The following is a 27,916-nucleotide window of genomic DNA, read 5'->3' as shown; positions in this document are numbered from 1 at the left end:
CATCTTGTGGCAGCATCCAGCGATTTGTTCGCATCAAGCCTCGTAGAATCGGAGGTGAATCCCGCTGAAGGGGCGCCATCATGCCCGGACACCTGCAAGAAGGCTTCGGCTGCGTCATAACCAACCGGTTCGACCAGTTATTAGACGACGAGTCCGACCCGTTCGAGATCCTGAAAGCGGCTGAAAACAAGAAGAAGGAGGGAGCCGCCGCTGGCTCCGCCAAGACCGCGGCTCAAGCCGCCAAGCAGCCGAAGAAGGAGTCACAGAAGGACCGAAAGAACCCGCTGCTGGACAAGAAGGAGGAGTCCCAGGCTCCAGTCCCCCTGAAGAAAGAAGGTACACGCATCCACCTGCCCTCTTGCTTTATGTGCAAGCCTGGTTCATTTGTTATCTTTATTTCGCATCAACTGTCATGTGCATCTCCTGTTCGCTACGTTAGCGGATGCTGACCCGAGAGAAACACAGCGGGAGGTCAACCTGACCGACTGAGGTGAGCGAGGAGACGTCTGCACCGAGGAGGGACGCGGAGCAGCTCAGGTGTATAGCCCACCTGCAGGGGTTCGGAGCAGAGCCTGCGTCGCAGCCATCGTTTCCCCAGCATCCTCCAGGAAGGTGTAGTGCTACTGTCTGCTGGAGGATGCTGCTCCGTGCACTGGCTACGCAGCGGCTGCAGGCTTTGCATAACGAATGCGCAGAGATGTTCACCTGCGCACGAGACGCACGGCTCTTTGTTTGAGTTGGACTCCCTTCAGTGAATACTTTTTTTTTTTTTCTTTTTAAAAGCTTAGTCCTCTAAAATGGAGAGAGAGAGACTTTGAATGACAGTCTGCCCTGTATGGGACAGTGGTCCTTGACGAGGTGGGCGTATCACTCGGTAGAGTAGTTAGGAAGGGAGGTGGGTGTACCCTCCTACATATTTATGGGGCTTTTTGGCTGATGGGGGGGTAAACTGACTGAAAAAGAGGCAGGTATACCTGCATATATCCTCCACTCTATGGTTCCTGCACATACATGGTTTAAAACGGCAAGAGTTTACTATGAAGCAGCCTCAAAAGACTACATCAAGGAGTTATTTCTCTCATACAAATTACTGCCTTCCGGAGGTTTGACTCCATTTGTATGGTCCTGTCGTTGTCAGGTATCAGGCGAGTGGGCCGGAGACCAGACCAGCAGGGCCAGCCTGGTTCCCAGAATCAGGGTGGGCATGGTGGGCAGGGTGAAGGGCGACCTGGAGACAAGAGGCCGGACCGGAGACCTCCTCGCGAGCGCCGCTTCGAGAAGCCGGCTGAGGACAAGCCTGAGGGAGGTGGAGAGTTCTCTGCGGACAAGTGAGTAGCTGGGGTGAATGACAAAGAGCCTATTGAAACATGCTGATAAGGTGTGATCACAGGACCAATGCAGTGGTGTATGCACGTGTTTGATATAATCTTAGCTAACACCGCACAGCCAATTATACATTTTTGTTTTTTTAGGCTTTTTACATTACATTAGCTGATGCTTTTATCCAAAGCGACTTACAATAAGAAGTGCATTCATCCATGAGTACAAACTTGTAAAAGTACAATTTCTTCAAGAGCGCCAAACTACAAAGTACTAAGTACTAAGTACTAAGTAGTAAGTAAATGCCATGTGCTACTAAAGTGCTACTTTTTAAAAATGTTTTATTCCAGTTAGTTGTATTCTATTCTTTTGTGTATATTTAGAGAGATATATATATATGTTTATATTTTACTTTATTTTTATTTTATTTTATTTGTGTATATCTTTCATCCCTGTTGCTTCTTTATATATTTTTATCTTTTATCTTGTGTGTTTATTTGTATATTCAAGTTGTACGGCACTACTATGACAAGAAATTTCCCCTTGGGGATTAATAAAGTATATATCTATCTATCTATCTATTCAAGATATAGTCGGGAAAAGATAGTCTTTAGTTTGCGGCGGAAGATGTAGAGACTTTCTGCGGTCCGGATGTCATTGGACAGCAAACAGTCGTGACTTTTTACTGACATCATTACAAGCTCATGTGACAATCATGCAAATCTGCTCTTCAGTGCTGATCACGGTGAGGTCATATTTACGGTACACTTTTTTCTTTTTTTTTTTGCTTACAGGCCTTCTGGAGACCGGCCCCCGAGAGGGCGTGGTGGCGGACGAGGTGGGCGAGGTGGAGGTGGAAGAGGACGAGGCATGGGCCGAGGTGAAGGCTTTGACTCCCGTGGGAAACGAGACTTTGACAGACACAGCGGCAATGACAAATCGTGAGTCAGTCTTCATCCGAGACCTCAGCAGAGCAGAGAATATATATATATATGTATATATAGAAGCATCCCGTTCTTGAATCTGTATTTATTATCAAGAGGCCCCGTCTGGATTGCCAAAGGTTTCCTGGACCAGGTGGCACTTTTAACATATATGTTTATTTGAAACTGAAGTCTAACCAAACTAAAATGTTGAAAGGCAGTTATACTGTACACAGTTGTACTTGCATTGAATAACAGTCCGACACTAATGGCATCTTAAAGTGTTTCTTAATGACGTCTCAGTTAATCTACAGACTTGAGGTCAAAGGTTGTCTTTGTTTTTTTTAGAATCACTGTTCGTTGTGGGCTGTGAGTATTTTATTTTAGGCTACATATCATTGTTTGTGTTTTCCTTTGCGTTTGCTCCAGCAGTCAGAAAAGTGAGGAAAAGCGCAGCGGCAGCGGATCACACAACTGGGGCAACGTGAAGGAGGAAGTGAGGTGAGTTTTCCAGACCAGACACATGACCTGTTTATCTGAGCATTACTGTCTGCAGGATAATGATGCACCGCTGAAACTACAGACTTTGTTGACTACGTGTGGTCTATAGAAAGTGGCTATTTTTTTTTTTTCAAAAGTGCACTATAATAATAATAAACTAAAAGTTTTTAAAAAGAAGAAAGAAAAGTACACTAGTTTTAAAGGAACATTTTATAGAATAGTGTTTGGTACGTATCGTGTTTTGGGGGTTAAGAGAAAAATGCTGTTTATTTTTAAATGTTTACCGTAAGTTTAGCTGTTTATCATTCGAGTGTGTAATAACATTAGATAGAATGAATGTAGCACATGCAATGTATATGTGAATTCATGAGCTAGGCGATATATATTCATATTGACAAGGTGGCTGTGTGTCTTTGTTCCCAGTGAGGCTGAACAGACTGCTGCTCCAGAAACGACTCCTGAGGGAGAGGAAAATGCACCTGCCGGCTCTGAGAACAAGTGAGTATCCATTTCCTGTATGAGGTTCAAGTTGTAGGTGATATTAGGATGTTCAGCTAATAGTTGTCTTCTGTTTAACATCCCCTATACATGAAGTAGTTTGAAGTAAGGATCGAACAATGTTTGTTTTTTTTCAAGGCCGTAATCAAGGGAAAAAAAAATTATAATCTTTGATCATGAAGCTTGACAATTTCTGGTTTATCATTTAAGTGCACCTACCCTGCAGACTGGAGTCTCTTCTGAAAAACAGATCGAAGGCTGACTCGTATGAACAGGACACTTACAGAATTGAACATCTAATAACTACCATTTAGTAGCTGTGACTGTTACATTGCCAGTGGAAATTCTGGGTGTTTTTGTAAACTTCAGCATATTGGATTGTGATGTTTATTGCACCTTAAGTAAGATCTGTTTTATGTTTGACACACGGGAGCAACCTCGACCGTCAGAGGCCCACTATCCCTCAGTGGTGCTGATAGGCGTTAAATAGATGTTACTCGTGACGTGAAACCAATCAGATGGTGCTGGGACATTGAGTGAGACCAGGGTGGTGACTACAGACGTAGACAGGCAGCTCCATCAGAGCCAGAGTGGCGCACTTTTACATTTTTATCGGGAATCAAATTTATCCAATAATCTTAAAAATGCTGAACATTGCAGCGAATTATCGTCCGATCCCTAGTTTGAAACTATTAGTTATACTCATAGTTATTTCATCACACTGGCCGTTTCCTTTGCATTCTGCCAGTTGTGCTGCGTCACAAACGATATCTCTGCATGTGCATTTTCATCACAAAAAGTTTTAGCGCAAATAGGATAAGCATTGTCTCTGACCTTTTGGCCTCCGGATTAGAGGGCACATACAGAGCTAAGAGGATTGGCAGTTTGAGGTTTAAGGGCCTACATTGTTGCCGCTGGCTTTCCAGGGAGAACGAGGTTGAAGAAGTTAAAAATGAAGGCCCCAAAGAGATGACCCTGGACGAGTGGAAGGCCATGCAGGACAAGGAGCGCACCAAGGTGGAGTTCAACATCCGTAAGCCCAACGAGGGCGCTGACAGCCAGTGGAAGAAAGGATACGTGCTGCACAAGTCCAAGAGTGAAGATGTAAGTATGGTGATTTATAATATCATGGAGCTGTTTACACCCACACAGAACTCCATCACGCAAAGTCACCGTGATCTCAAACGTCCTATTGGCATTAAAGGTTGTGTAACATTGTAACCAGTCAAATGCTCTTTAAATTTGACAAATAATTAATTTGTGTATATTTATATTTTCTACGACAGAGCAAAAAGACAAGAGAAAATATAGATTTAGCAAACGGAGAATCTTAACCACTGGTTTGATTAAGGCTGCAACAATGTTATTGATTAGTGTTAATCAATTACCTAATTACCTATACCTCTGTTAATTGTTAAAATGTCTAAAACCACAACAATATCCAATAGTTATAGTTTGCTTTTATGTCAATTTAATCATTGTTTTTTTAATTGTGTATTTTGAGACCGCTAACTCGGTTAGTAGCTTTTGTGTCACAGAAACTTGACTGACTAGTCTGGATGCTGTTCTCCATCCATGCATGTCCCAAAGACTTTTTAAACATTATTACAAAGCTGACTACCCTGCTCTGCAGATTGAGGAGTTTCCAAAGAACATTACTACACCTAAGTATGGTGACTTTGGTTTTGTTTATAAATTGTCGTTGGTCTCGCCAGCTCTTCTGAGATGATTTAGATGAAAACCCCTCTGTTGTCTTTGACTGTCAGAGGCCTGTTGGTGCTGTGATCGACGCCGCAGAGACGGAAGCAGAGCCAACCCCCGTGTTCAACAAGGTGCCTGCCGCTCTCACACTACAGTCCATGAAAACAATCAGTGTTAAGTCTTAATAAATCCCACCTGTTAGAAAATGGTGAGTGGTTAAATACACCTTCAAATATTTGTGATATAATGATATATTGAATTTGGTTTGTTCATTTTTTATTTTGGGTGACTACAGAGGAAATGAAGAATCTAAAGAGTGTTGGTGCTATGCAGCTAAGCAACACATGTTCATTTAGTTCATTACTGGTTTCAGAAGAAACCAGTACAGAGCAAAGTTGATGCCTAACATACTTTCATGGTCTGTTTTCAGCAGCCGGGCACCCCGGATGAGTCCAGTGACCACCACTTCCGCAAACCAGCCAACGACATCACATCTCAGCTGGAGATCAACTTTGGAGACCTGGGCCGCCCCGGACGCGGGCGTGGGGGAGCTCGCGGAGGCAGGGGAGGCCGCGGCGGCGGCGGCGGCGGCGGCAGTGGCGGAGGTGGAGGCAGCGGCGGAGGTGCTGGTGCCGGTGCCGGTAGCGGAGGCGGAGGCACCAGGACAGCTCGCGGGGGAGGACGGCCTGAAAAGGTAACAATAAATGCTGTTGTTACTTTCAACAACAAAGATTTAGCGTCTCTCACAAAGGATTTACTTCCCTGACTAGGAACAGGCTGCAAAACCACTGACTTGAAAAACCGGCTGTGGAACCACTAAGGCCCTGAAATAACATGGCCATATGCTCCATGATGAACTGTCAGTTACCAAAAGCTGACATCAAATTCATTCACAATTGCCTCACAATTATTTACATTCTCAATCAATGTGACAGCTATTTTATCATTTAATCAGTCGAGTGTGTGGTCAATAACATAGTAGTGAACAATGCCCCTCACAATTTTCTGAAGAATATTCAAAATTCTTGTTTTGTTTGACCAACAGTCCAAAATCCAAATAAATTCAACGTACAAGAGAAAACTAAGAAAACAAGCAGAAATTCACATTTAGGAAGCTGAAACCAGTAAAGTTATGCGATTTTATGGTTGCAGACTACTTTTGTCATTCAATGCACTTACTGTTTCAGTTTTACTTAAATCGGATATTTACTGAGTCAAGTATTTGTACTAATCTCAGACTGTTTTTTGTGTTTACATTATTATGAGAGATTATGAGGAAACACCACGTGTACCTTTTCTAAAGTAAAATGCATCAATTTGTTGCACTTTGAGTATTTCCAATTTATGTAACTTTTTACCCCACTGCAGCTAAGAGGTAAATATAGTACTTTTTTACTTCTCTACATTTATTTGTCAAGATTAGTAACTAGTTAGGTTACTTTGCTGATTCAGATTATTAATACAAAATATAAATCAACAAATAAACAATGTGTTATTAAGTAGTATATAGCCTAATTATTAAGTATATTCCTGCTGCTGTCAGATTGCACAACCAGCTGAGCTCCCAGTAGACCACAAAAAACACTTCAATCACTTTTATCACGTCAACCTGTGCAATATAAATACACTGTGAAAAATTGTTATATTTATTCTGCCTGTATTTATAATATTCAGTTATTGTAGATTCTTTACTGTATCACTTGTTTTTTTTAATGTTTTTACTATGTCTCTTGAGTGCACTTTACCTCTTTTGCTGCTGTAATCCTGTAAATGTCCCCACTGCAGGATTAATAAAGGATTATCTTATTTTATATAAAGTAAAAAGTTCCAGCCAACACATTAATCAATGATTCAAAACCAATGATATTGACCTACCGAAAATATATTATTTATGCATTCTACATAATGAGTATATTTTTACTTTTGCTAACTTAAAGAAGGATTTTTTACTGATATATATGCAACAAGAGCGATAAAGTGACCCAAAGCATCGCAGCTGCTGGCCCTTCTTTCTGCAGCGTTTGCCTTTAGTAACGGCCAGAGTGTTTTCTTTCAATTCCTTATGAATGTGATTTATACTATTGTAGACCTAAAACAAGTTATGAAGCATGTGCTCATTTGTAAATGATAAACCACACCACATTTTGTATTTATGGAGCCATGAAAGTCACTGCAAATATTTCAGAATAAAAGCCCTGTTCACAGGAATACGCTGTATGGCTTTTATCTTGAAATCAACTATTTATAAGTCTGTGACATGTTCAACAGATATACCATGATGTCAATATACTGTTTTTGCTAAAACACTTAATTTAGGAACTATACATTTACCGATTGTCACGATGAGCGACACCTCTCGTATACAAGTAGTATTGCGATCCATTAATATAAAAATACTGATTTATAGCGCTCTTACTTTGTCCTGGTTTTTGTGTGTCCGTTCCTCCAGGCTAGTGGAGTGTCAGTCCCCAACGTGGATGATCCTGAGGCCTTTCCAGCCCTGGCCTAAAGGCTCATTTTCCACCACCAGCCCACCGATCAGCCCTTCCGGGCCCCTCCTCTACGAGGCTTGCATGCTTACATCTTCAAATATATAAGAAAACAGAGAAAAAAAAAGATTTTAAATGACAAAAAAAGACTCATTCCATACCACTCACACCACCAGAGGACTAATATTTTACCTGTTTTAAAGGAGAACAAAAGACAAAAAAAAGGCGAGAAAAGGACCTCTTGTTACACTGAAGTTTTGTATTTAGGAACATGAAAGCAAGGATGTTTTCATACCTTTTTTTTTTTTTTTTTTCAGAGATTATGCATACTTCATTGATCATTTTCTTTGTGCTGCTTGAATTACTGCATTTCTGCAATTAGGTTGAAGTGTGTGTGTCTCTCTTCCCTTGAAGCTGTTGTGCTTTTTTTCCTCATGACTTCAGCTCAGTATTATGCGCTCATCTTAGAAAATACTTTCTACTGGAGTTTTCCCTCCCAGTGATACACACTGATGTAGTAGCACTACACTACATAGGATATGTGTACTAGATATCTGAAGTATGGCTAAACATGCACTTCAAAATGTAATTACTCTGATCTTGACTACCCATCCCTTTGCGAGGCAGAAATGCAGGATGGGTAAGCAGGCAAAGGGACTTCCTACTAAAGCTTGGTATTTTTCTGCTTGTTGTGCAGTGAAAGTAACTGCCTCTTCCATTTTTTTTTGATAGCTTGCCTTTTATTTGGTGGACCAGTGGTTAGTGATGCTTTGTATCCCCTGATCCAGATGTGCTACCTGTGTTTTCAGGCTGTCCCAAGGCCCAATGTGTATATCTTTAGGCTGGTCCTCGTAGGGCATACAGACTATGCTACTTTTACTCCAGGACCACTACGCAAATAATGTATTTTTTGTGTGTGTGTGAGAGAGTGAGAGATTGTGTGAATTTGACAGCTAGTTACTTGGAAATTAAGTATTTGTCTGCTCTGAACTTTTCACTCAAAATAGAAGATAAGTTCTCAGCTGAAGTTGTTCAAACTGTCCAAGTGAGAATGATACACAATACTGTGGACATATCTTGCTTTTAAATTATCTCTAATATCTTTCTCGGAGCACTTGGTTTTATCGGCACCAGTCCTCTAAAGATTGTTTCCATATTTGCTTTTTTTTTTATTTAAATTTGATCATTGCAGCAGCATCAGTGCATAATTTGTCTGAAAGAAATGTTGTCTGTCATTGTCAACAATCACAAGCTCCAGAATGTAATGTAAGCGTACGGTGCTTTTAGCCACCTGTGTCAGCATTTCCAGTGAGCATTTTCATTTAATGAAGAGGGTATGTTTTACATTGGGAGGGGGGAGGGGGGGTGTATGAACAAGATGGGGTAAATTATTAGCTTTACATGCTGTTCTGCAAATACTTGCTGGTGATGCACTGATACAGACGGCTAGAGAAGTTTTCTTCTTGGACTGTTTGAGCCACATGACGGTTAAATGTTCTCTGCAAACATCCCTGTTCTAATAAATTGCTTTAGAGGTGTTACATGTATTCAGCCAATTGCTGTTGGGTTGCTTAAAATCAATACTGTGATTTTAAAGGTGTAAACAAATGTGCTGTGAATTCTTCATTACTTAAAGCATAAGGAAGCTGTGATGTTTCATGTTGATGCTTTTGTAATCCCATATAAACTTGAGGGTGGCATAAACAACCAAGAAGGGTTTGATTTGCACTTAGTTGCTAGTTTATTAAGTACAACTAACGAAGATGCAGTTCAATAGAGCACCCTGACTTTTATGTCTATATTGCAGAGGTTTAAGTTTGAGGTGACGTTGCCTCTTAAACTGTACGGGGAGATGTATATAATATTTAGACTTCCATTACATTGTTTTTGATATTATGACTTGAACTAGACAGCACCACAAACTACAGCCTCCAAAATTACTATACGGTTGAGTCTATGCCTCTAAAAAACTACAAACTGAACACAACTTTATGAGGGTGTCATTTAGAGTCGCCAACGTTAGATTTAGTGAGTTTTAACTTTACCCAACTAAGTGTTAAACCAACTGACAGTTGTGTATATTGTGTATTATCTGTAAATATAACTACATGTTAGGTTTCTTTAATGTGCAACATAAATAATGGAGTCTGTGTTTCCATTTAAAATAGATAATGGATATTTGGGGGTTCCCAGAGCATGTCTATACTGCCGAGGGTTCAGTGTATGTTGTTGGGTCAATATGGTTCACTCCTTTCCGTTTCCGTCATCGCCGACAACAATTCGCGTCGTTCTACGCATGTGCAGAAGAACTCTTCCGTTTTAACCGAATCGATAATCACGTAAACTATGGCAGCGCTCCACAAACGTCGACATGAGCTCGGCGACAGAAAGTTTCCGCTTCAAGCGTCCAACACATCCGGTGATGTCTCTCCGGTGTATCTGAAACTGTCCGCAGCGGGATTTTACGGAGTCAGCTCTTTCCTCATCGTTGTCGTCAACAAAAGCGTCCTCACGAGCTACAGGTAAAAGGTGCGAAGTCCAAGCAGCCGTGACAGGAGAAGCTTCGTGTCGGACGCTTGACCTCCTGCATGTGAGCAATGCCAGCAGGGGAAGGAGAATGTTAAACTCATTCATTGGGAATTTTATTATGCAAAAGCTTATTTTTCTCTATTCTTTTTCTTTCAAGCATTTTAGGTCTTCAGAAGGAATATGTTTCCTCTTACAAATGTATAGTTTAATTCATATGCAATAAAAACCTTTTGATATACACGATCTGCGATCAGTAGTTCACAGCGGTCATTTCTGTAAAACTAACAGTCATTTCACTGACTTCATTAACTAAGTTACACTATTACAACGAGTAAGCATCTTTTTAATGTTGTAGGTGATCTAAGTGGAGCCAATTCTAGTTATATAACATTGGATAACTGTCTGTGCATATTTGTTTTTTTTAAAGCGTAATCTTTAGTAGATTTTGGAGGACGATAGTAAATAAGACTTACCTTAATGGCCCAAAAAAAGCAAGTAAGTCGAAAGTAGCATCCTATCTGGTCCAGGCTGTAGCGCATCCCACATGGATCAGCACCTCCAGCAGGGCCGTGATGTCCAAGAAAGTTTAACAGGTCCAACCATTTACTCTTTAGATTAAAGATGTCCAGAAACTGAATTAAGATTCAAATGATCTCTTCCTACTGCCACTCACTCCTCTCTCTGTCCTCCATCTCTCTCCTTATAATAATAATAATAATAATAATAATAATATGTGTGACGCTAGAAGAGAATACTAAAAGTAAAAAAGATTTGCCTAAAAAACAGTTGTATGAGCATTTTTTAAGTGATTTTTCTTCTCATTTATACTATTGTCTGCATGCTTTACAGATTTCCATCGTCAACATGTGTTGGAATCGGCCAAGTATGTTTGTCTTAAGTTGAGTCACAGATACTTTCTGTTCACCCAAGCAGAGCCTGAAACACTGTCTCCTTGCTTCAATCACTCTGCAGATGTTGGCTACAATTGTAGTCCTGAGGACTGGGAAGATGTTGGGTGTTATCTCGTTTCCAGATGTGGATTTGAGTATACCACGCAAGGTGAGACCATGAAGTAGTTATCTCACTTGGAATTAAAACACATGTTATTTAGACGAACCTCATGAGGTCAAAAACACTGCTTTTATTATGTCGTGTTTTTGTGTCTTTCCAGATGTTTCCACTGCCTCTTCTGTATGTCGGGAATCAAATATCCGGGCTTTTTGGGACACAGCGACTCAAGTTAGTTTCTTTTCACCGTGAAACATAATGTCCTTCATATAAAACGGCAAAAGCACGTTTACCTTTTTTTCTCTCTCCTAGTTTGCCCATGTTTACAGTTCTGAGGAGATTCAGCATTGGTCTCACGATGCTGTTTGAGGGACTCCTGCTGAAGTAAGTTTCACTGTTTCACTAGAATGTTCTTGCCCCTGCAGATGAAGGGTTTTAATCTCTGCAGCCCGTTTCCTCTCCTCACAGGAAGACTTTCTCTGCGTCGGTAAAGCTCACAGTGTTTACCATGATCTTTGGTGCTTTTATTGCTGCCAGGTGAGATGGCCACTCACACAAGGACACCCTTACGCTGACATTGTCTGGTTCACGTCCTTGGCATGTGTCTCATTTGTTGACACGCTTTGCGTTTTGTAGCGCTGATCTAGCTTTCGACCTTGAAGGATACGTCTTTATAATGATCAACAATGTCCTGACAGCAGCCAGTGGGGCGTATGTGAAGCAGAAACTTGATTCCAAGGTGAGTGGAGCTGGCGATCACACTGTGTGCGATGCTTCTTTGCTGCATCGTGTCTTTAAAGATGGTTATGTACACTGCTGTTCTGACAGGAGCTGGGCAAATATGGGCTTCTCTACTACAACGCTTTAATCATGATTTTCCCCACTGCGGCATACGCATACTACTCAGGGGACTTGCAAGTGGTAAGGAATACTTTCTTTTTTTAACACAAAAATATGTTTATGTTAATAAATTAACGATTTAGTGTCCAACCACTTGAGAATGTCCTCTGTCTGTGTGTGTTTGAGTGCAGGGGTTTGAGTATAGTGGATGGTCCGATCAGCTGTTTGTTGTGCAGTTTGTGCTCTCCTGTGTCATGGGGTAAACTCTACATCCATCCTTGGTTGTTCCTAGATTAATATTCCACAGTGCTGCTCTTATCTAATTCCTCTTCAATGTGTTGTGCAGCTTTATTTTAATGTACTCCATCATGCTGTGCACGCAGTACAACTCAGCACTCACCACTTCCATTGTTGGCTGCATTAAGGTAACGTAACATAACACGCTGGTCCTGCCCTCTGTGGGCTGATAACATTCATGAATGCAGATGTGTGCGGTGACTGTCTGGGACTCCTGCAGAATATCCTCGTGACTTACATTGGAATGGTGTTCGGAGGAGACTACATATTCACCTGGACTAACTTCATGGGTCTAAACATCAGGTAAGACTCAGTTTAAACTGTGCTGTTGTGGAGCTGCTGTTTCTTCAGTCTGGGGACAGATTTTGTCCCGTGTGTGTCCCACAGCATTGCTGGCAGCCTGGTTTACTCCTACATCACCTTCACACAGGAGCTAACAAGTAAGAGCACTTTGAATAATGTGCATCAAAACCTCACGAGAATAAAAATAAATTAAAAAAGCTGCAATGTATGCACAAATTGAACCTGCTGAATGTGTATTATAATTGTATTAAATTTAACAGAAAAGGCGTAAACCATGGAGTCCCGACCCGACTTTGAAGAACTGCGAATGTTTGTCTTTTTTTTTAAGCAGTCAAACTGTTTGACAAACATTTCTGTATTTTGTCAGGACATGTTTTTGCTGCCATCAAGCAAAGTCAAATTATTCCATTTTATGTCTTTAAGACAAATTTCCTTCACCTTTTCATAATATTTCACTGATTTAGTCATGAGCCTTTTAATATTTGACAAATCAATAGATTTAAAGGATTGCAATTTTTGTAATTCTATTTTAATACAATACTCCTACAGCCGACGCCAGGCTCAGCAGAAAGTGGTTATCTTCCGAACTTGAGTGTGTAATCAGATTATTATGGGTTTTTGCTCAAGGCCACTATGTCTTTTAATATATATATATAACACTGCTATATATAACACGCTATATATATATATATATATATATATATATATATATATATATATATATATATATATATATATATATAGCATTTGAATATTGTAATAAAAAGATCATTTTTAATCAAATGAGATCTTATTTTTGTTTAAGTGTGCACAGTTTGAAAACTCATACAACACCTCAGACTTATTAATACATTTATTAAATATAGTCAATGTTATTCCATTCATAGCCAGTCTTGGAATACACTTTTATTCGTCGCCGTTTACAGAAGAAAAAAAAAAACATCTTTGTCAACAAAGGGAAAGAAAAGACTACATGGATCAACAATATTATCTTAATTTGTGAATGTAAGTTCAAAGCTGGAGTAAAACACGTAAGCATCAAGCTGAACAGTACTACTGTACCAAAAGAAATTAAGGTCTCTCAGGTCACATGCCAATGTTAACCTGGTCTGTTTCACTGCTGGAAATCCAATTGCTGAGAAGACAGGAACTATTGGTAGAAACTAAGCACTTTGAGTGAGCGGAGGCTTCAAACCAAAGGCAAACAGCACACTCAACCACAATGTGGAGCTTTTTCTTTGCACAAAAGATGCTCTCTGCTACAAACATTTCGGATTGAGCAATAATTTGTTACACAGGAATGGGAAGTGTTGCCAAATAGGGAGGGAAAGAGGAATGGCTACTTTTTATTTCATTACATCCATCTCAGAGCAACACAGGCGAAAGATTTCTAAACAAAAAGCACAGCAGCCTACAAGGAAGACCTGAACATACAGAGATGAACAGACAGTTATAAAAAAATTTACCAACTGCTCAAGGTAAGAAATCTATACAAACTTTACATTAAAAATCACGGACATTCTGTCTAGTAAAAACAAAGCGTTGAGCAAAGCACCGACTATGAAAATCCAAAAATACAGCGATCTCCTACATGATGAGTTATAATACAGGACATCACTGATGTCAGCGGCTTTACACAAACAAACCTGCAGGGGGGACTAACCCATTGGTTTATTTATCAGAATCAAACAAACAGCCGTGAGAGGCTGGAGCGGGTTACGAAGAGGAGTGAAAATGTAATTCTGCTGGGTTTTCGACACCACTCATCAATAAAGATGAGAAACATACAATCAAAGTGCAACTAGAAAGAGCCGGTGGCAGCACCGGCCTCACTCTTGTTTTCGCCTATTTGACCATTTAAGCATATAATCGATTAAAACGCGTGTCCCCGTTTCATCAGATGTATGTTCTCAAATAGCTTGAACAGCAGTTACTTATCATAGTTTTCTTTTGTTAAAAAATATAAATATCTCTTGTGTAAAAAAATATCACAGGTGATTTATTTTCTATGAGTACAAATAGAAAAAGGAAATTCGGGGCAAAATTTGTCAGTCAGTCTCCAAAAAGTGAACACAGACGATGGTTAGAAGATGATGTTGAGTAGGAGATGATGGAGCTGTGGGACTTTGGGAAGAGCTCTGCGGGCCGTCTGTTCGTGGATGGGTTGGTGGGACGGGGAGGCCACCTCCCCCTCATAGAGGACCAGCTACAGTTTGGTTGGCTGCGTTCGTCAGTGACCTTGTCAGAAAGTGAGTCTTTGCTCTCAGGAGCTACTGCGCTCACGGGCCAAGCAGGGCCCATCTTTCCTCATCTTCTTCACCCCTTACCTCGGGGGAAGTTTCCCTATAATTCAGCGTCTATTAGTCTACATCCCTGAACTCCTTCAGTCCTCCTGTGTTCTGGATGGTTCCACCTCACTTTGGCCCAATGGCTCTGCCTCCGTCCTGCATCTCTTGGCCAGCCTTTCGTGTGCTGTTGCCGTTTCTCTGTGGTCCAGCAAAGGCTCCAGAGAACCATTTTGGTCGTGGCTGGGTGCACTGGGTTGGCTGCAGCCGTTGGAGTTGTCTGAAATGGGAGCAGGAGCTTCCACTAATGGCTGGGGGGGACCGTTGGACTGAACGGACTCGGGTTTGACTTGATTTATTGGGGGCAACGCAGCGCCATCCACTGGGTGACTTGAGGTGTGGCTTACAATACCTGGCAATGAAACATTGAAAGTGAGTGGTTTGAGACTTGAAATGTTGGATAACTCAAATTACAAAAAAAACATTAGTCTCTGGCAGCCAAATGCTTTTGGATTTACTTCCCCAGGTTCTTAGATATTAGTGAGCCAGATTTCATCCTTCATCTGAATACAGTGGAGGTGAATGAGATTAAAGACCAAAGAAATTCTAATTAAGTTGATTTAAACTCCTCAAATAATCACACACTTTAAATATTCTGTTAACCAGAGATGTGCTTTTAAATTTCTTGGAAATAAGTAATTCAGCATGAAAAGCAAATAAAATGACTGATCAACTAAAGCTGAAGATCCAAATGGCCGATCAACAAATAAGGGGGAAGGCCTAAATTGTATTTAATTTGTGCCATATCGGTACTTTGTATTCATCAGCTCACCGTTCTGACTGCTGCTGTCTTCCCTCTCAGAGTGGCTGGCGCTGCTGCTGGAGGGAGGCGGCGACGCCGCCCTGCTGGACGTGGCGCTCTCCGTTTCGTCCAGTAATCTGTCCATGTAGTCTCTGATGACAGAGCAGCACACACGCCGTTACACACAACTACCACTTATGATATGGTTAAAAAAAAAAAAAAACGTAATATTATGTTAACGAGACAAATGATTTTTTTTTTTTACAAATTTATCAATATAAATTGCAACTATATCAGGTCTTGACTCCCGAGTGCAGAATGTCAGAGTACATTAGACTTCTTGTGTTTCCTCGCATGCAATAGAAATACATTTATATGGGATTACTGGAGTATTTCAACAGAATAAAAAACAGATGGATATATATATATATATATATATATATATATATATATATATATATATATATATATATATATATATATATATATATATATATATATATATATATATATTTTTTTTTTTTTTTTTTCTTAAAAAGGGAAACTCGCCTCATATTTCAATAACTTAAGATCTGAATGTTTGAAGTATAATTTGTGTCGGCAAAAAAGACCAATCAGCTGCTGAATTAAGAATCTGTTTAGTAAGTTTGATGTTTGTATTGTGGTTTTGAATCACAAAACATCTGCTAGAATATTAAAAAACAACCAACATGACCAAAAACATTAACATCAAACAACAATACAATTTCTTCCATACATAATTTACACAAAACTGTAAATCCTTTTTTTAATTTTTAACTTACGTGACACCAGGGTGAAGGTTGTATTTCCTTTTCCCAAGTCTGGTTTGCTGTGCAAAGAAATCATAACGCTCAGACTTCTTCCACATGTAATAAAAGGCCACACATTCTCCTACAGACCTAGTTCTCACCTGAAAGATTTAATTCAGCAGACATGAAATAACCATTATTACCATCGTCTGAAGAGATAGATTCAGTACAATTTCAAGTTAGAGACAAATCAAATTATTGTTGAGACTCTGACAAAAGGTCAAACGATCTACAAACACTTAAACACAGAAATTTGATTTGTCTCCAAATGCAACAAAGTTGATTCCAACCCTGAGCACACAGCAAACACATCGACATACATTTGAAATTAATGTCATGATTATCTTAATGGTTTTTAATGTCATCAGTACATACATGACATATTAATCAGAAATGGTTCAATAATGTGACTTTTAAACACTTCTCTTACCTTGTTGGCCTGTATTAAATGAAAGTCTTTCCCGTAAGCTTTTAGTCCTTGTTCAAAATTTCTACATTCCTCTTCCGTCCAGACAGATAGCTCCTCTGTTGCAGAGAGAATAAGTGTTAATCTCACATCTGCAGTGTCTTCTTCAGATGATCCAAGTACAGAACATCACCCCAAACATGCTGCAGCAAAGTCAACTGAAGGTCAATAAGAGCTTGAGTGTCTACTTACCTCTGGCTGCTTTTACATTAAACCTCAGTCTTCTTAAAGCTTCCTCTGTGTCAAAGTCACACTTCACTAGTTCATACAATGCCTAAAAGGGAAACAAATCATCCAACATGTTCAGCATGACTCATTTGAGTTAAAGCAGGATGCTGGTGTAATTTGACCTTTTTTCTTATTGTAAACAAACAAAAAAAGAGATGTTACAGAGATGTAAGTTAGAATCCGGCTTTGGAGACACAAACAATAGAAACAAATGACTTTTACGGTTTTGGTCATGGGATTTGTTCAAATATTGGCCACGCTCTGGATATGTTGCTGTCACCTGTTCATTGTCTTTGATATGGGATCCCTCTGGGATTGCATCCACTCCTTTCTCTTCTCCCGTCCGCCTTGATGCCTCCGTCAAGAACTCCACCACTTTGCCTTCAGGAAGACACTCGGGGTTCCACAACAACTGGTCATCATTTTCATAAACTACAGGACAAATTTATAGAAAACGCCATGTCAGCTTGTTGTAACAACTTTAGTGTTACAGCTTAAATATGCAGATTTTAGCAGTGAGACAACAAACATCCAGTTTACCTTTTTCATTGTCTTTATATTTACACAGGCCAGCAGGAGTTTCTGCCTGATACATTGAACCCACCATAATTTCCTGTTGGGAATAAAACACATTTAGACTAGCTATTCCTAATGTATCAGAAATATGAAAGCTGCTTGCAATTTCAACTGTGGTTATTTTCCTTACACCATTAATCCAGAAGTCCTTCCTGCTTAAATTTCCATTGTAAATGTTTCTGATTGTTCCCTTGAACAATTACCTTTTTTTTGTTTTATTTAAAAAGATTTGACAAACATGAAGTGACACTGCAAATGAAAATGAAGAGGCGGAAGTCTGTCGACAAAATCATTTGATCAAGGCATTTAGCATTTAAGAGAAACTGATGTTCTTGTTCTGACACATTTCTTTGGCAGTGTAGTGTGACTCAAGCTCCAATCAAGCAGTACAAGTGTCTGATACTCTGATAAATAAAGTTCCTACACACCTTTTTCCAGTCTTCCGATGGAACATAGTCCTCATCTTCATCTGACTCATCCTCTGCATCATTATTACCTGAAATATAATGTCACATCCATTTAACCAGCGAAATATAAAAAACAATCTGCATTTATTTGTAACAAGAAGGAGAAGAAGAAAGAAAAAGAGGTAAGATGGCTCATACTTTCAAAGTACTTGAGTTTCTGGGGGCGAATGAGTTCTGCTGTGCCGAGGGACCTGACTGAGCGTGTGCGGACCTCAGAGGTTGCCTGGGCATCATCCCCCTGTACCGATGAGATCTTAACACCCTCAACCTGAAAACACACAAACAGACACAAAAAGGATGCAGCAAACAATGCTGAAATTACAAAGAACAGTCAACACAACAAAATACATTTAGTTTTGTTAAACAACATCACTGTCAAGAGACTCAAGAAACCTTGACATACCTCATTTATTTTTAACTCGCCAGTGCTTCTGCTGCTTTCATCATTGTCGAGTTCCTCTTCCTCATCATCATCCTCATCATCCTCCTCTTCCTCTGGTTCTTCCTCCTCTTCTTCATCATCATCTGCTGGTGAACCACCCCCATAACCATAAAGACTCAGCAGCTCATGAATGGGCATCTCTCCCTCCTGTTGAAAAAAAGACAAGTTTTTCTAAACTGTAAAATAAACTAACAATCTGATGGCGAAAGAAATCATTTGGTCTCAATGGAAAGACTGAGACCCATGATTATTCCCAAATTGATTGAAAAGACTTTCCAGATTCTGAGCTAGACAGCATTTATATAATAGACAAAACCAAATATGATCAAAGCCTGAAGCTCACCCGTGCAAGATCTTCAATCTCGTTGGCATTTGTCTCATCTGATGCCTCCAACATTTCTTCTTCCTCCAAGGTACGTTCATCATCAAAGTCATGGACAAGCATGTCTGCTGATGGGTCGAAATCATGGTCAACGGAACCTGCTGAACCTCCTAGAAAAGTGACCCCAAAAATTAAAGCAATATTGCAAAATGTGACTGAAAATATGACTGAATGAAACAGTTATCAAAGCAAATTATGAACAAATCCAATAAGGGTCCAGCTAGTATTTTTTGTTTGAAAATATATGTAGGTGATGGATCAAATCTTCTATTCCGGTCCATGTAATTATATATCTGCAACATTAATATATTAAAGGATTTTTTTAAATAACAAAATTCAATTAAACCATGTTTACTAGCCTAATGTTCAACCGAGTTGACGAATCAAAAAATCTTTCTATTTTTGGCAAGTGAACTGATTAGCAATAATCGTAGTACTTCTTCCCACTGATGAAAACATATTTTGAATCTAACATTATCATAAATATATAATATTCATTGATTTACAGCATTACAATCCAAAATATACATTTGGCATTTTTCAATCTTGATGGAGTTGTTTTTGGAGATATCCAAAACTAGAGGCAACTCACACCAAAACAATCTGGATAAATACATTGCACTACAGGTATGAGGAAAGATATGTATTTTGGGGGGAAATATCTCTTAAATGCAGCCAGAAATAGTAAAGAGACTGATACCAGGGTATAAACATGATGGAAAAATCTCTGATGGTTGAGATAATCTTATAGCCTGAGTAGATACATTCCAGATGTTTGGTTATATTTAAATAACCATTTTTTAAAAGTGTTTTACCGTTGTTTAGAAACATTACAGGAGACAGATCATAAGAGAACATTATAACAAATAGTTAACAAGTGTAATTTATTGTTGTTGCGTTTGTCGTTGTCAACAACTTCATAACAATAAAATAATTTCATGATTTATAGTCTTGGTCATTAAGTCCAAGACTATAAATCAATTTGGAATTTGTTTAATTTGTTCCACTTCCCTTTCTTTAATTTTGGCCCAAATTGTGGCTTTACGAAACAAATGTGGACATGTGACATTAAATGTAGGTTTGAACAATGGAGCTGAAACTTTTTGCCATGCACACAAACAACACCACAACTACAGCTTTAAATACCTGGGCTCGAATTCCCGACGGAGGGCTGGAAAACGGAAAACATGAATAAAGTTATTATTCAGCTTCAGGGGCACACATCTCATCTGATGAACACGTAGAGAGGGTTAGCCGCTGCACAACTTCACACAGAGAGTTTATCTGGCAGGGGCACAGAGGAGAGCGGAGGGGGAAAAGCGCGCTCGTATCCTCAAAGCTGACTGCAGTTAAAAAAAAAAAAAGAAAGAACAGAAACAAAGAGGACTGTCTCCACTTCCTGTGGGGGAAACGTATGAAGCGCCTCAACAGTCCCACAAGGGTTCAGAGTCAAACGCCAGCGTGCGACCCCAGTTAACGTTAACAGTTAACGAGCTTACGAGGGGATCCGCTCCACTGGCTAATTTACACACACAGAAAGCTAAATCTCCGTTATAGACATCGAGCTAACGCGTCCAAGTTAGGCTTGGGACGAACCGCCTGCGAGAAATGAGCGAAAACCCGCACACGCACAGTTGCTGTTAGCACGAAACTCCCGCCACGTATCCTGTTCAAAACGTCAAAATAGATAGTTCAGTATTCTTAAAGAAAACCTCGAAGTGCCCTCGCTAACGCCGCAGCTACCTCCCGTCAGGGCTCGCGCAGCTAACGTTAGCTAAACCCGAAGTTTACTAAACATGCTCGTGTCAACAAATGGCTCTAATCGAGCAACGCAAACGTCGGATTCTTCATTTCGTGTGTTAAAGCTACGGTACTCAAACCATGTACGCATCGGACGAAACAAACTATTTTTGCAGTATACATTTATTTCCCCCCGAATATTTATTTCACTTTCTTACCTCCGCCATGTTTGCAATCCTGCAGGGTCACGTCAGGGGTTGCGGTTGTTCCCGGATGTAGGGCCCCGCCCACCTGCAGTATCAAGAGCATCGTGCTCCCAAAAGCATGGATGATGCAGTTATCATTATTAGGTACGTTATGTAATATTGTATTTATAAAAAACAATATCACTTTTATATGTATGCCTGAAGTGTGTACTCTGTGTTAAAAACATACATATTTAGGCTCATTTAAATTAATGAAATGCAATGTTTTGATATGCTTTAAAAATGAAAAAATCATTAGCAAGGCATAGGTAAATGCAACATTTAAGATGCCTAAGAGAAGTCAGGAGTCCAGGAAGCTTTTACTTTAAAAACTGAACCAATAAATACAAAAAAGATCAAAGAAGAGGACAAATCTATTCAAAGATTTAAAGTTCATAACAATATGAGATTCCAAGAAGACTTCATACTTCTATGTTATGTTGTTTATAATGTAACATCACATGTCCATGTAAAGCTGATTACATGGGCAACACTGCATGCTGCTTTATTTCCAGATTAGGCGTACACCCAAGAGAACCCAACAATGATGTGTATGAACATGTAACATGTAATATATTCAAACATTGAACACATTATGAGATTTCTCAATTGGAATTGACAAATATGTAATCTTATTAATCACACTTATGTATTTCCATCATTAAACTCTATCTGTACTATGGAAATGGTAAATGGTAATGGTATGCAAAGGTAAATTCAAGATGCAGTTATATCACAAACTATATATGTTTTATTTTGGTTATGCCTGGCCCCACCATTGATATCTCGGTCATGACTATTTCATGGTCAACTTGATTCCATGACACAGTTCAATTTGTGTAGTGGTTAATGCAACTGTCTCTTCTCGGAATCACTGATTTATGTTCATGATAGTGGGCACACAATTCACTATGTTGCTATGCAGAGAGCCATCATCTCAGTTTGTTGTAGGATGGATATCTCAAGCGATCCATTAAACTACACTTAGCCAAATCTATGGCAATAAAAACCCGGCAGTTTGGACATAAAAGAGCAATTATTTCTCTTAAACATTTACGAAAATGTAGTCAATCAGTGATCATCACGATGGCCTAGATTCCCACACATATCCTGCATGACCAGACTGACATCCGTTGCTAAAAGCCAGATGGTTATCAAAGATAATACGCAACATTTACACAGGTATTACCTGAGGATGTCTTGGGAAAATCTGTGACATCACTGGAGACATAAAAGGCTTTGCCAGGACCATAGACTGTATAAAATAGTCAGGACAGATATTTTCTGAGGATAAACGACATGAGATCCCTACTCCTGCTTGCGATGCTGCTGTGCATGGTGTGTGTAGCACAGGTTCAGACTGAGGATAACAGGAACACACTGAGGCTGTGTGGCCGGGCATTCGTGCGAGCCGTGGTGTATACCTGCGGAGGATCCAGGTGGAGAAGAATGATGGGAGAAAAGGAGGCTTTGCAAGCCGGTAAGGAACTTGAAATTGTCTTTGTAGCTTTGGGGTTAATTTCACAACTAATATATAAATAATTGATCGGCTGATATCTCTTGGCAGGTAGCAGGGAGCCAAAATTGAAGACGACAGATGAGCCAGCAATAGACCGTCATTGGCGGGACCAAAACCAGGCACTAATATCAGTGTGCTGTCAACTAGGCTGTCGAAGGAGGGACCTCTCCATGCTCTGCTAGACGGGAACATACCAAGAGGGTCATCATCAACCTTTCATTCAATAGCTTAAAAATAAAATCGTCAGAACATTATTAGGATAATGTGCTTTCATTTTCCATGCAACCAAAAATTAAATAAAACACCATAATTGTTGCTTACAAATTCTTGTTTTATCACTTTTTACATGGCAAAATACACAGCATGGATACAAAACTCTTCAACAGCAGCATCTTTTTCTGCATCGAGAAAAGCATAACCAGTGTGAGTCTATTCAATGTCTGCCCAATTCACTCAAAGTAAACAGCGTACACAGTTGCCAAACCAAACAAAGAGCTGTTCTTGAAGGAGTAGGAGGCCACGGTGTCATGAGATGCATCCCACAGACAGCGGCTGCTGACTTGCATGCTCTGCCCGGTGAGCTGGCCGATGTGGACCAGGACGACAATCTTATACCGGGGAATCATGAGGTCTTTCACACGGGCTCTTATCACCTGAGGGGGGGGGGATCCAAAGACCAACACTTATAGAACAGAAATGAAAGGTATTCAAAACGGTGCAGCATGAATGAGCTTTTTAAAGTGTTATTTACCTCACATATTGTTTTTGTCATTTTTTGAGACCATTCTACTTCATATTTTTCCTCTTGAAGGTAACTGGTAAGTACATCCTTCAGTATGTCTGTGACAGCAGTAACGGGGATGTGTTTGTAAGGTTCTGTTCGTCCAAAAAACAAAAGACAACAATAACATGGCAAATACGTTTGACGTATGTGCAGTTGCTTTGGTTAGTAAACAAAATTGTGATGCATTGATCTGTAAGCAAACAATCAAAATCATAGTTGATATTGCATTGAAATGCCAGCTGCTTTGACATGTTACTGATCTTGTTCCATCCATTCCTCCCGAGCATGTAGCACGTTTCTGTAGTCAGAGGAGGCTAAACTGTTACCTAAACATGTCATTATTGAAGTACTGAAGTAGCCAAATCAAATAAATCAAATACAAGTTTTGCCTAAATATGTTGATGTACTAAATTTCTTAAAAAAATCAAATCCCTGTTCCAGTATCGAACTGTTCCAGTACACTTGTAGTGGGTGATGCTGTGGTGCAGCAGCATGTCGACCATGGAGGTGAACATTATCTCACCCATCTGGTAGGTGTTCTCCGTCGTAATGACCATCCGGGCGTTGTCATCATGGTGTGCTAGTTCATCTAAGTATGACACAGCACATATGGAGCTGAAAGACATGATCCGGTTGAAGGAAAAGTCAGCAAAAAGGCCTAGGTGTGTACACAGTGTGGCTGACTGACCTCATGTGGGTGACCAAACATATGCCAGATAGGTATGATTGATTAAGATGACTGACAAAAACACAATGATAAAAGGTGGATATCGGCCCATATTATCAGCAGAGTCTACTCACTCTTTAGTCCTGCCAGCTGTGTCTTTGCCTCTGAGGAGATGGCTTCCCTCTGAGGGCACCTTAACCGTCCGCTTCTCTCTTCTTTGGGATTTGAGCAGGTGCAGGTCAGACATGGCAGTTGTCCCTTATTGCCTGAACGCGACCTTGTCTTTACACGACGACGACGACGACCTGCATGTATTGACGTTAATAAGACCGTTATTATATCGGTATCAACACATACAGTGGTCACGTCACTGCGGAAGTTGAGCACGCGCATCAAACACAAACACAACACAAAGCGTTGACCGTTAAAACTATGCAAACATTTTAGTTTTGCTCGTCCCAGGAGTTGACGTTACGCTCGCTGTTGATTTTACAGATTATGTCGTGTAAAATTGGTCAAACAGAAATTTAACTCGTTTTTTTTACCGGCTTCCGGACGTCTTGAGCCGAGCAGAACGAAGTAGGGCTTGATGTTGCCATGGCAACTACGAGCCATGGCCAGTGGGCGGAGTTTCCATGCTGTCGGCCTTCCTGCTGCTGAACTAACTACACGTGTTTGTTTGTTTGTTTGTTTGTTTACACTATTTTACTGATATATTATTCATAACTGCATCTGCTGACAGATATGTGGCTGAAAGCGATTAAAGCTCATAAAAAGCAGGTTAGTGGCTCTAAATTCAGGTAATTCTGGACCTTGGAAACAGCAGAAACAATCTCACAGCTGTTTATCTTGGATTTGAAGACGTTCACATTTCTTTTTTTTTATCTGAGCACTTCTCCAAGGTCAATAATTAACTTTGGACCTCAGCTTCTAAGCCAACATGGATATGAGGGTTAAGTCCCCCACAAAATTGACTAAATGGACCTTGCAGTGAGATTGTTTTCTCAACTAGCCGAGTAACAAAAACCCTCTCCTGTCTGATAACCCATATGGCCGAGTTGAGGATTTGTGCAACCTAGAAATTAATCATGAATAATAATAATAATAATAATAATAATACATTCCTAATTTAACAATATAAATCCAGTTGAGAGATATAATCTCGCCAATTTTCCCAAAGTACTTTGAACAAATGAGAGGGATATAAATGTCTCATATTTCCTCTTCTTTATTACCAAGTAAAACAGGTATTACATTATATTGATTTTTACATATATTTACTTTGAAAATCTTTGGATGGGAAATTTACATGACATGTTTGCATATTCTGTGTCTAATGCAGTGAAAGGAATACAGCCAACACGTTGTAGAAAAAATAAACTTAAAGAAACCCTCCCATATGGGAGGACTTGATGTATGCTTGAAAATAAGGCAAAGAAAAACATAAATACCATTAACAGAAACATTGAGAACTGTTGTTCTCAATTCACTGAAATGACCATATTATAATTTCTATGTAAAATTATTTTCAAAACTAAATTAAATAGTACACCTAGGCCCAAACTCTGAGTCAACACATTAAAACATTCTGTAAAATGTGATGTTCCAACACATACCCACATGTGAATATGTGACATGAGTCCATGAACTGTTTTATTATTGAAATCTAAGGTGTGTTTTGTGTGCAAGTCAAACACAGGAGAATGCCAAACACCTATATCAGATGCATGGAATGGGAATATCAATGAATGCATGCCAAATTTATTGACAATGATTTTCTGAAGGTGCAACAACAGCAAAACAGAGAGTGGAGGTTTAAGTGAAGGCGAAAAGTCTCCTCTCATAACACGATTATACAATAACACACGTATCAGGACCTTATTGAAATGGATAAATTGGTATTGTGTTGATAAGACTGGAATGGAGAAATGCAGATTTCATGCGGCAACGTTTGGAGTTATTCGTCAACAGCAACACTTTTTTTTGGTACAAGAAACCCACATAAATAATAGATGAAGAGTGTTGTTACATAGGACCTAATTCATCATGAGTGCTGACATCAATAAATCAAGAGACAATCACAGACACATCCATATGCCCAGAGAAATATTTGAAACATACCTTTTTATGTACACTTTTTACACTTAAATATTGCTATTAAAAAATGATAAAACATTTATTATTTAACATGGTGGAAAAGGAAGAAAATAAGACAGGGACATGAATAGCGCTGTCATTTCTTTTCATTACTCTGTGATGTCCCCAATAATCTTTGTCAAGACCTCTATCAAAGATCATGGTCAAAGGAATTGGCCAAGTTTTTAAGCAGCATCAAAGGCAACTCCTACAATCGTCCGCCCTCTTTATTCATCCTGAAACTTAAAGCCCGTTCTCGCCCCCATATGGCACTCACGTCTGGCTGTGTATGCATCTTACACCTTAAGGCCCTTTCAAACACAATTTCTGTGACATTAACAGAACAAATGAACTGAATCCAGTGAAAGTAGCAGCTTCTGTCATTCACACAAGTATCGCTTTGTTACACAATTTTACCACTCACACACCACCACAAATACGACACAAGTATTGTGTCTAGTCCTTTGATGTGGAAAAGTGTATGTATCTCAGCATTGCACACGCTCATAGTGATAAAGTAATGCTTTTGTTCTTCAGAAGGTCAAACTTCTGTAACTGATTTACTTACAGTTTCAACTCTCTGCTCACATGACCCGTTAACGGCCATTGAAGTAGTGGTAAAGGCTGCATGTGTAAACATTTAGCGTTATGTGTGCGTCCATCCTGATCGCAGGACGGGACAAGATGTTTTTTTTTTGCAAGCACATTAATGACGTTTTGTCGAGAAATTATCATAACGGAAAAAGGATTTCATCTGAGCAAAAGAAAATCTATTCTGCAATTAACAACATAAGCGCACCCTAAACATGCAATTTGATGATTTTTTTGGCAGCGGAAACCGTCTGTGAACACAAAACGGACATTTGATCTTTTAAGATGACATGGGGAACTTGTTAGCAAACAGTTGCACACATCAAGCAGACACTCAGTAGCAAGAGCATTTGTTTGGTTTCATGTTTCTGGCCACTGGATGAATGTAAGTCAAATATTTAGTCTCCTTTTAGGCCTGTTTTACTCCTGATGGAAAGTCTGCCTTTTGTCACTACGAGCAACCTCATTCACATAAAGCAATGATGTGATCCAGTGTTACTATATAACATATTGATTGTAAACTAGAATTTAAATTTAAGATAAGGCAAACAAGTAAAATAATATATCTGCTCCAATTAGAGTATTCTTTGCATGACAATATACAAAATATAATTACTTTTCTTGCAAACAAAGTTTTGGTGTGCTCAAAATTCCCCTTCATGCAATCCGATTGAGACACAAATACAATTCCATATAAAAAAGCTCCTTCAGATGAAGAGTGCTATTTGAGCACTGTGGGACATTTTAAACTATGAACTGACCAGTCACCTTTAATCACAAGACTGATAGAAAGGGCATGTCAAAGGCTGTCTACACAGAAACATCCATTCTGCTTCGACAACGATAAAGATCGTTGTTCACATGGTGGGGGGGGGGGGGGAAATCTGATTTGATGTGGCAGTGTAAATCAGATATTACCATGGAACCTAAAACTTACTGAAAATACAACTGCAAAGCAACTCTAAACTACACTGATTTTTTTATTTATTTTTTGCATTTTCCAGCCTTTTCCACCGTGTTTAAGATTGTTTTAATATTATATATTCTATTCACATTGTCTTTTACAGTGCATTTGCAATGACGACCAGTTAGACAAAAAGAACTGCAATGAATAAGGCTGGATCACTGTATGAATCCACAATTAAGTTAACGAGAACAAAGAATCAGGGTTTCCCTATGCTTTACTTCATATTTCTCCCAAGTGCACAAAACGCTAGATTTGTATTTACTTGCATAAACTCAGCAGCAGTCAGTCTACTGAATATGATGTTAGGAAGTCAAATATCATCTGTGTGTTTTCTGTTATTCTGTTAAATCTCAACCATTAATTTTAATGGTTGCAAAAGA

General features: G+C 39.5%; 4 protein-coding genes across 5 annotated transcripts; 2 read left to right on the top strand and 2 right to left on the bottom strand.

Annotated features, from left to right (window-relative positions):
- Positions 1–80: 80 nt before the first annotated feature.
- Positions 81–7,693, top strand: serbp1b (SERPINE1 mRNA binding protein 1b; the record flags this gene model as incomplete). 2 transcript variants are annotated; one of them, XM_079228400.1, is made up of 9 exons in its annotated part: positions 81–336; positions 1,139–1,328; positions 2,115–2,261; positions 2,673–2,744; positions 3,168–3,242; positions 4,169–4,346; positions 5,009–5,074; positions 5,377–5,637; positions 7,393–7,693. In XM_079228400.1, 9 exons carry the CDS (start codon positions 81–83, stop codon positions 7,450–7,452), a joined length of 1,305 nt encoding a protein of 434 aa, XP_079084526.1. In that variant the 3' UTR covers positions 7,453–7,693. The 2 variants fall into 2 exon arrangements, with proteins under 2 accessions (XP_079084526.1, XP_079084525.1); XM_079228399.1 differs by having other exon boundaries at positions 5,374–5,637.
- Positions 7,694–9,778: 2,085 nt separating this feature from the next.
- On the top strand, positions 9,779–13,072 carry LOC306744417 (nucleotide sugar transporter SLC35D2-like; the record flags this gene model as incomplete). Its single annotated transcript, XM_079227043.1, has 13 exons — positions 9,779–9,954; positions 10,811–10,844; positions 10,934–11,020; positions 11,133–11,200; positions 11,282–11,353; positions 11,438–11,506; positions 11,606–11,708; positions 11,798–11,890; positions 12,001–12,068; positions 12,156–12,234; positions 12,327–12,409; positions 12,494–12,546; positions 12,670–13,072. The coding sequence occupies 13 exons, from the start codon at positions 9,779–9,781 to the stop codon at positions 12,678–12,680; spliced, it is 996 nt and encodes a 331-aa protein (XP_079083169.1). The 3' UTR covers positions 12,681–13,072.
- Positions 13,073–13,301: 229 nt separating this feature from the next.
- On the bottom strand, positions 13,302–18,965 carry mier1b (mesoderm induction early response 1b, transcriptional regulator). The gene is made up of 11 exons (XM_079229927.1): positions 18,849–18,965; positions 18,467–18,652; positions 18,202–18,331; positions 18,025–18,092; positions 17,561–17,633; positions 17,301–17,452; positions 16,985–17,066; positions 16,757–16,851; positions 16,300–16,427; positions 15,527–15,648; positions 13,302–15,106 (listed from the first exon to the last, which is right to left on the bottom strand). Exons 1-11 carry the CDS (start codon positions 18,948–18,950, stop codon positions 14,793–14,795), a joined length of 1,452 nt encoding a protein of 483 aa, XP_079086053.1. The 5' UTR covers positions 18,951–18,965; the 3' UTR covers positions 13,302–14,792.
- A 3,875-nt stretch (positions 18,966–22,840) lies between these two features.
- dynlt5 (dynein light chain Tctex-type family member 5) lies at positions 22,841–24,089 on the bottom strand (the record flags this gene model as incomplete). The annotated part of the gene is made up of 4 exons (XM_079219721.1): positions 22,841–23,044; positions 23,143–23,267; positions 23,699–23,790; positions 23,977–24,089. The coding sequence occupies 4 exons, from the start codon at positions 24,087–24,089 to the stop codon at positions 22,841–22,843; spliced, it is 534 nt and encodes a 177-aa protein (XP_079075847.1).
- Between the last annotated feature and the right edge of the window lie 3,827 nt (positions 24,090–27,916).

The sequence above is a fragment of the Taurulus bubalis genome (assembly GCF_910589615.1).
Source record: "Taurulus bubalis genome assembly, chromosome: 1".
NCBI classification, from domain to species: Eukaryota; Metazoa; Chordata; class Actinopteri; order Perciformes; family Cottidae; genus Taurulus; species Taurulus bubalis.
Note: the sequence above shows the minus strand (reverse complement) of the source record. Positions and strands in the feature narration are given on the sequence as shown.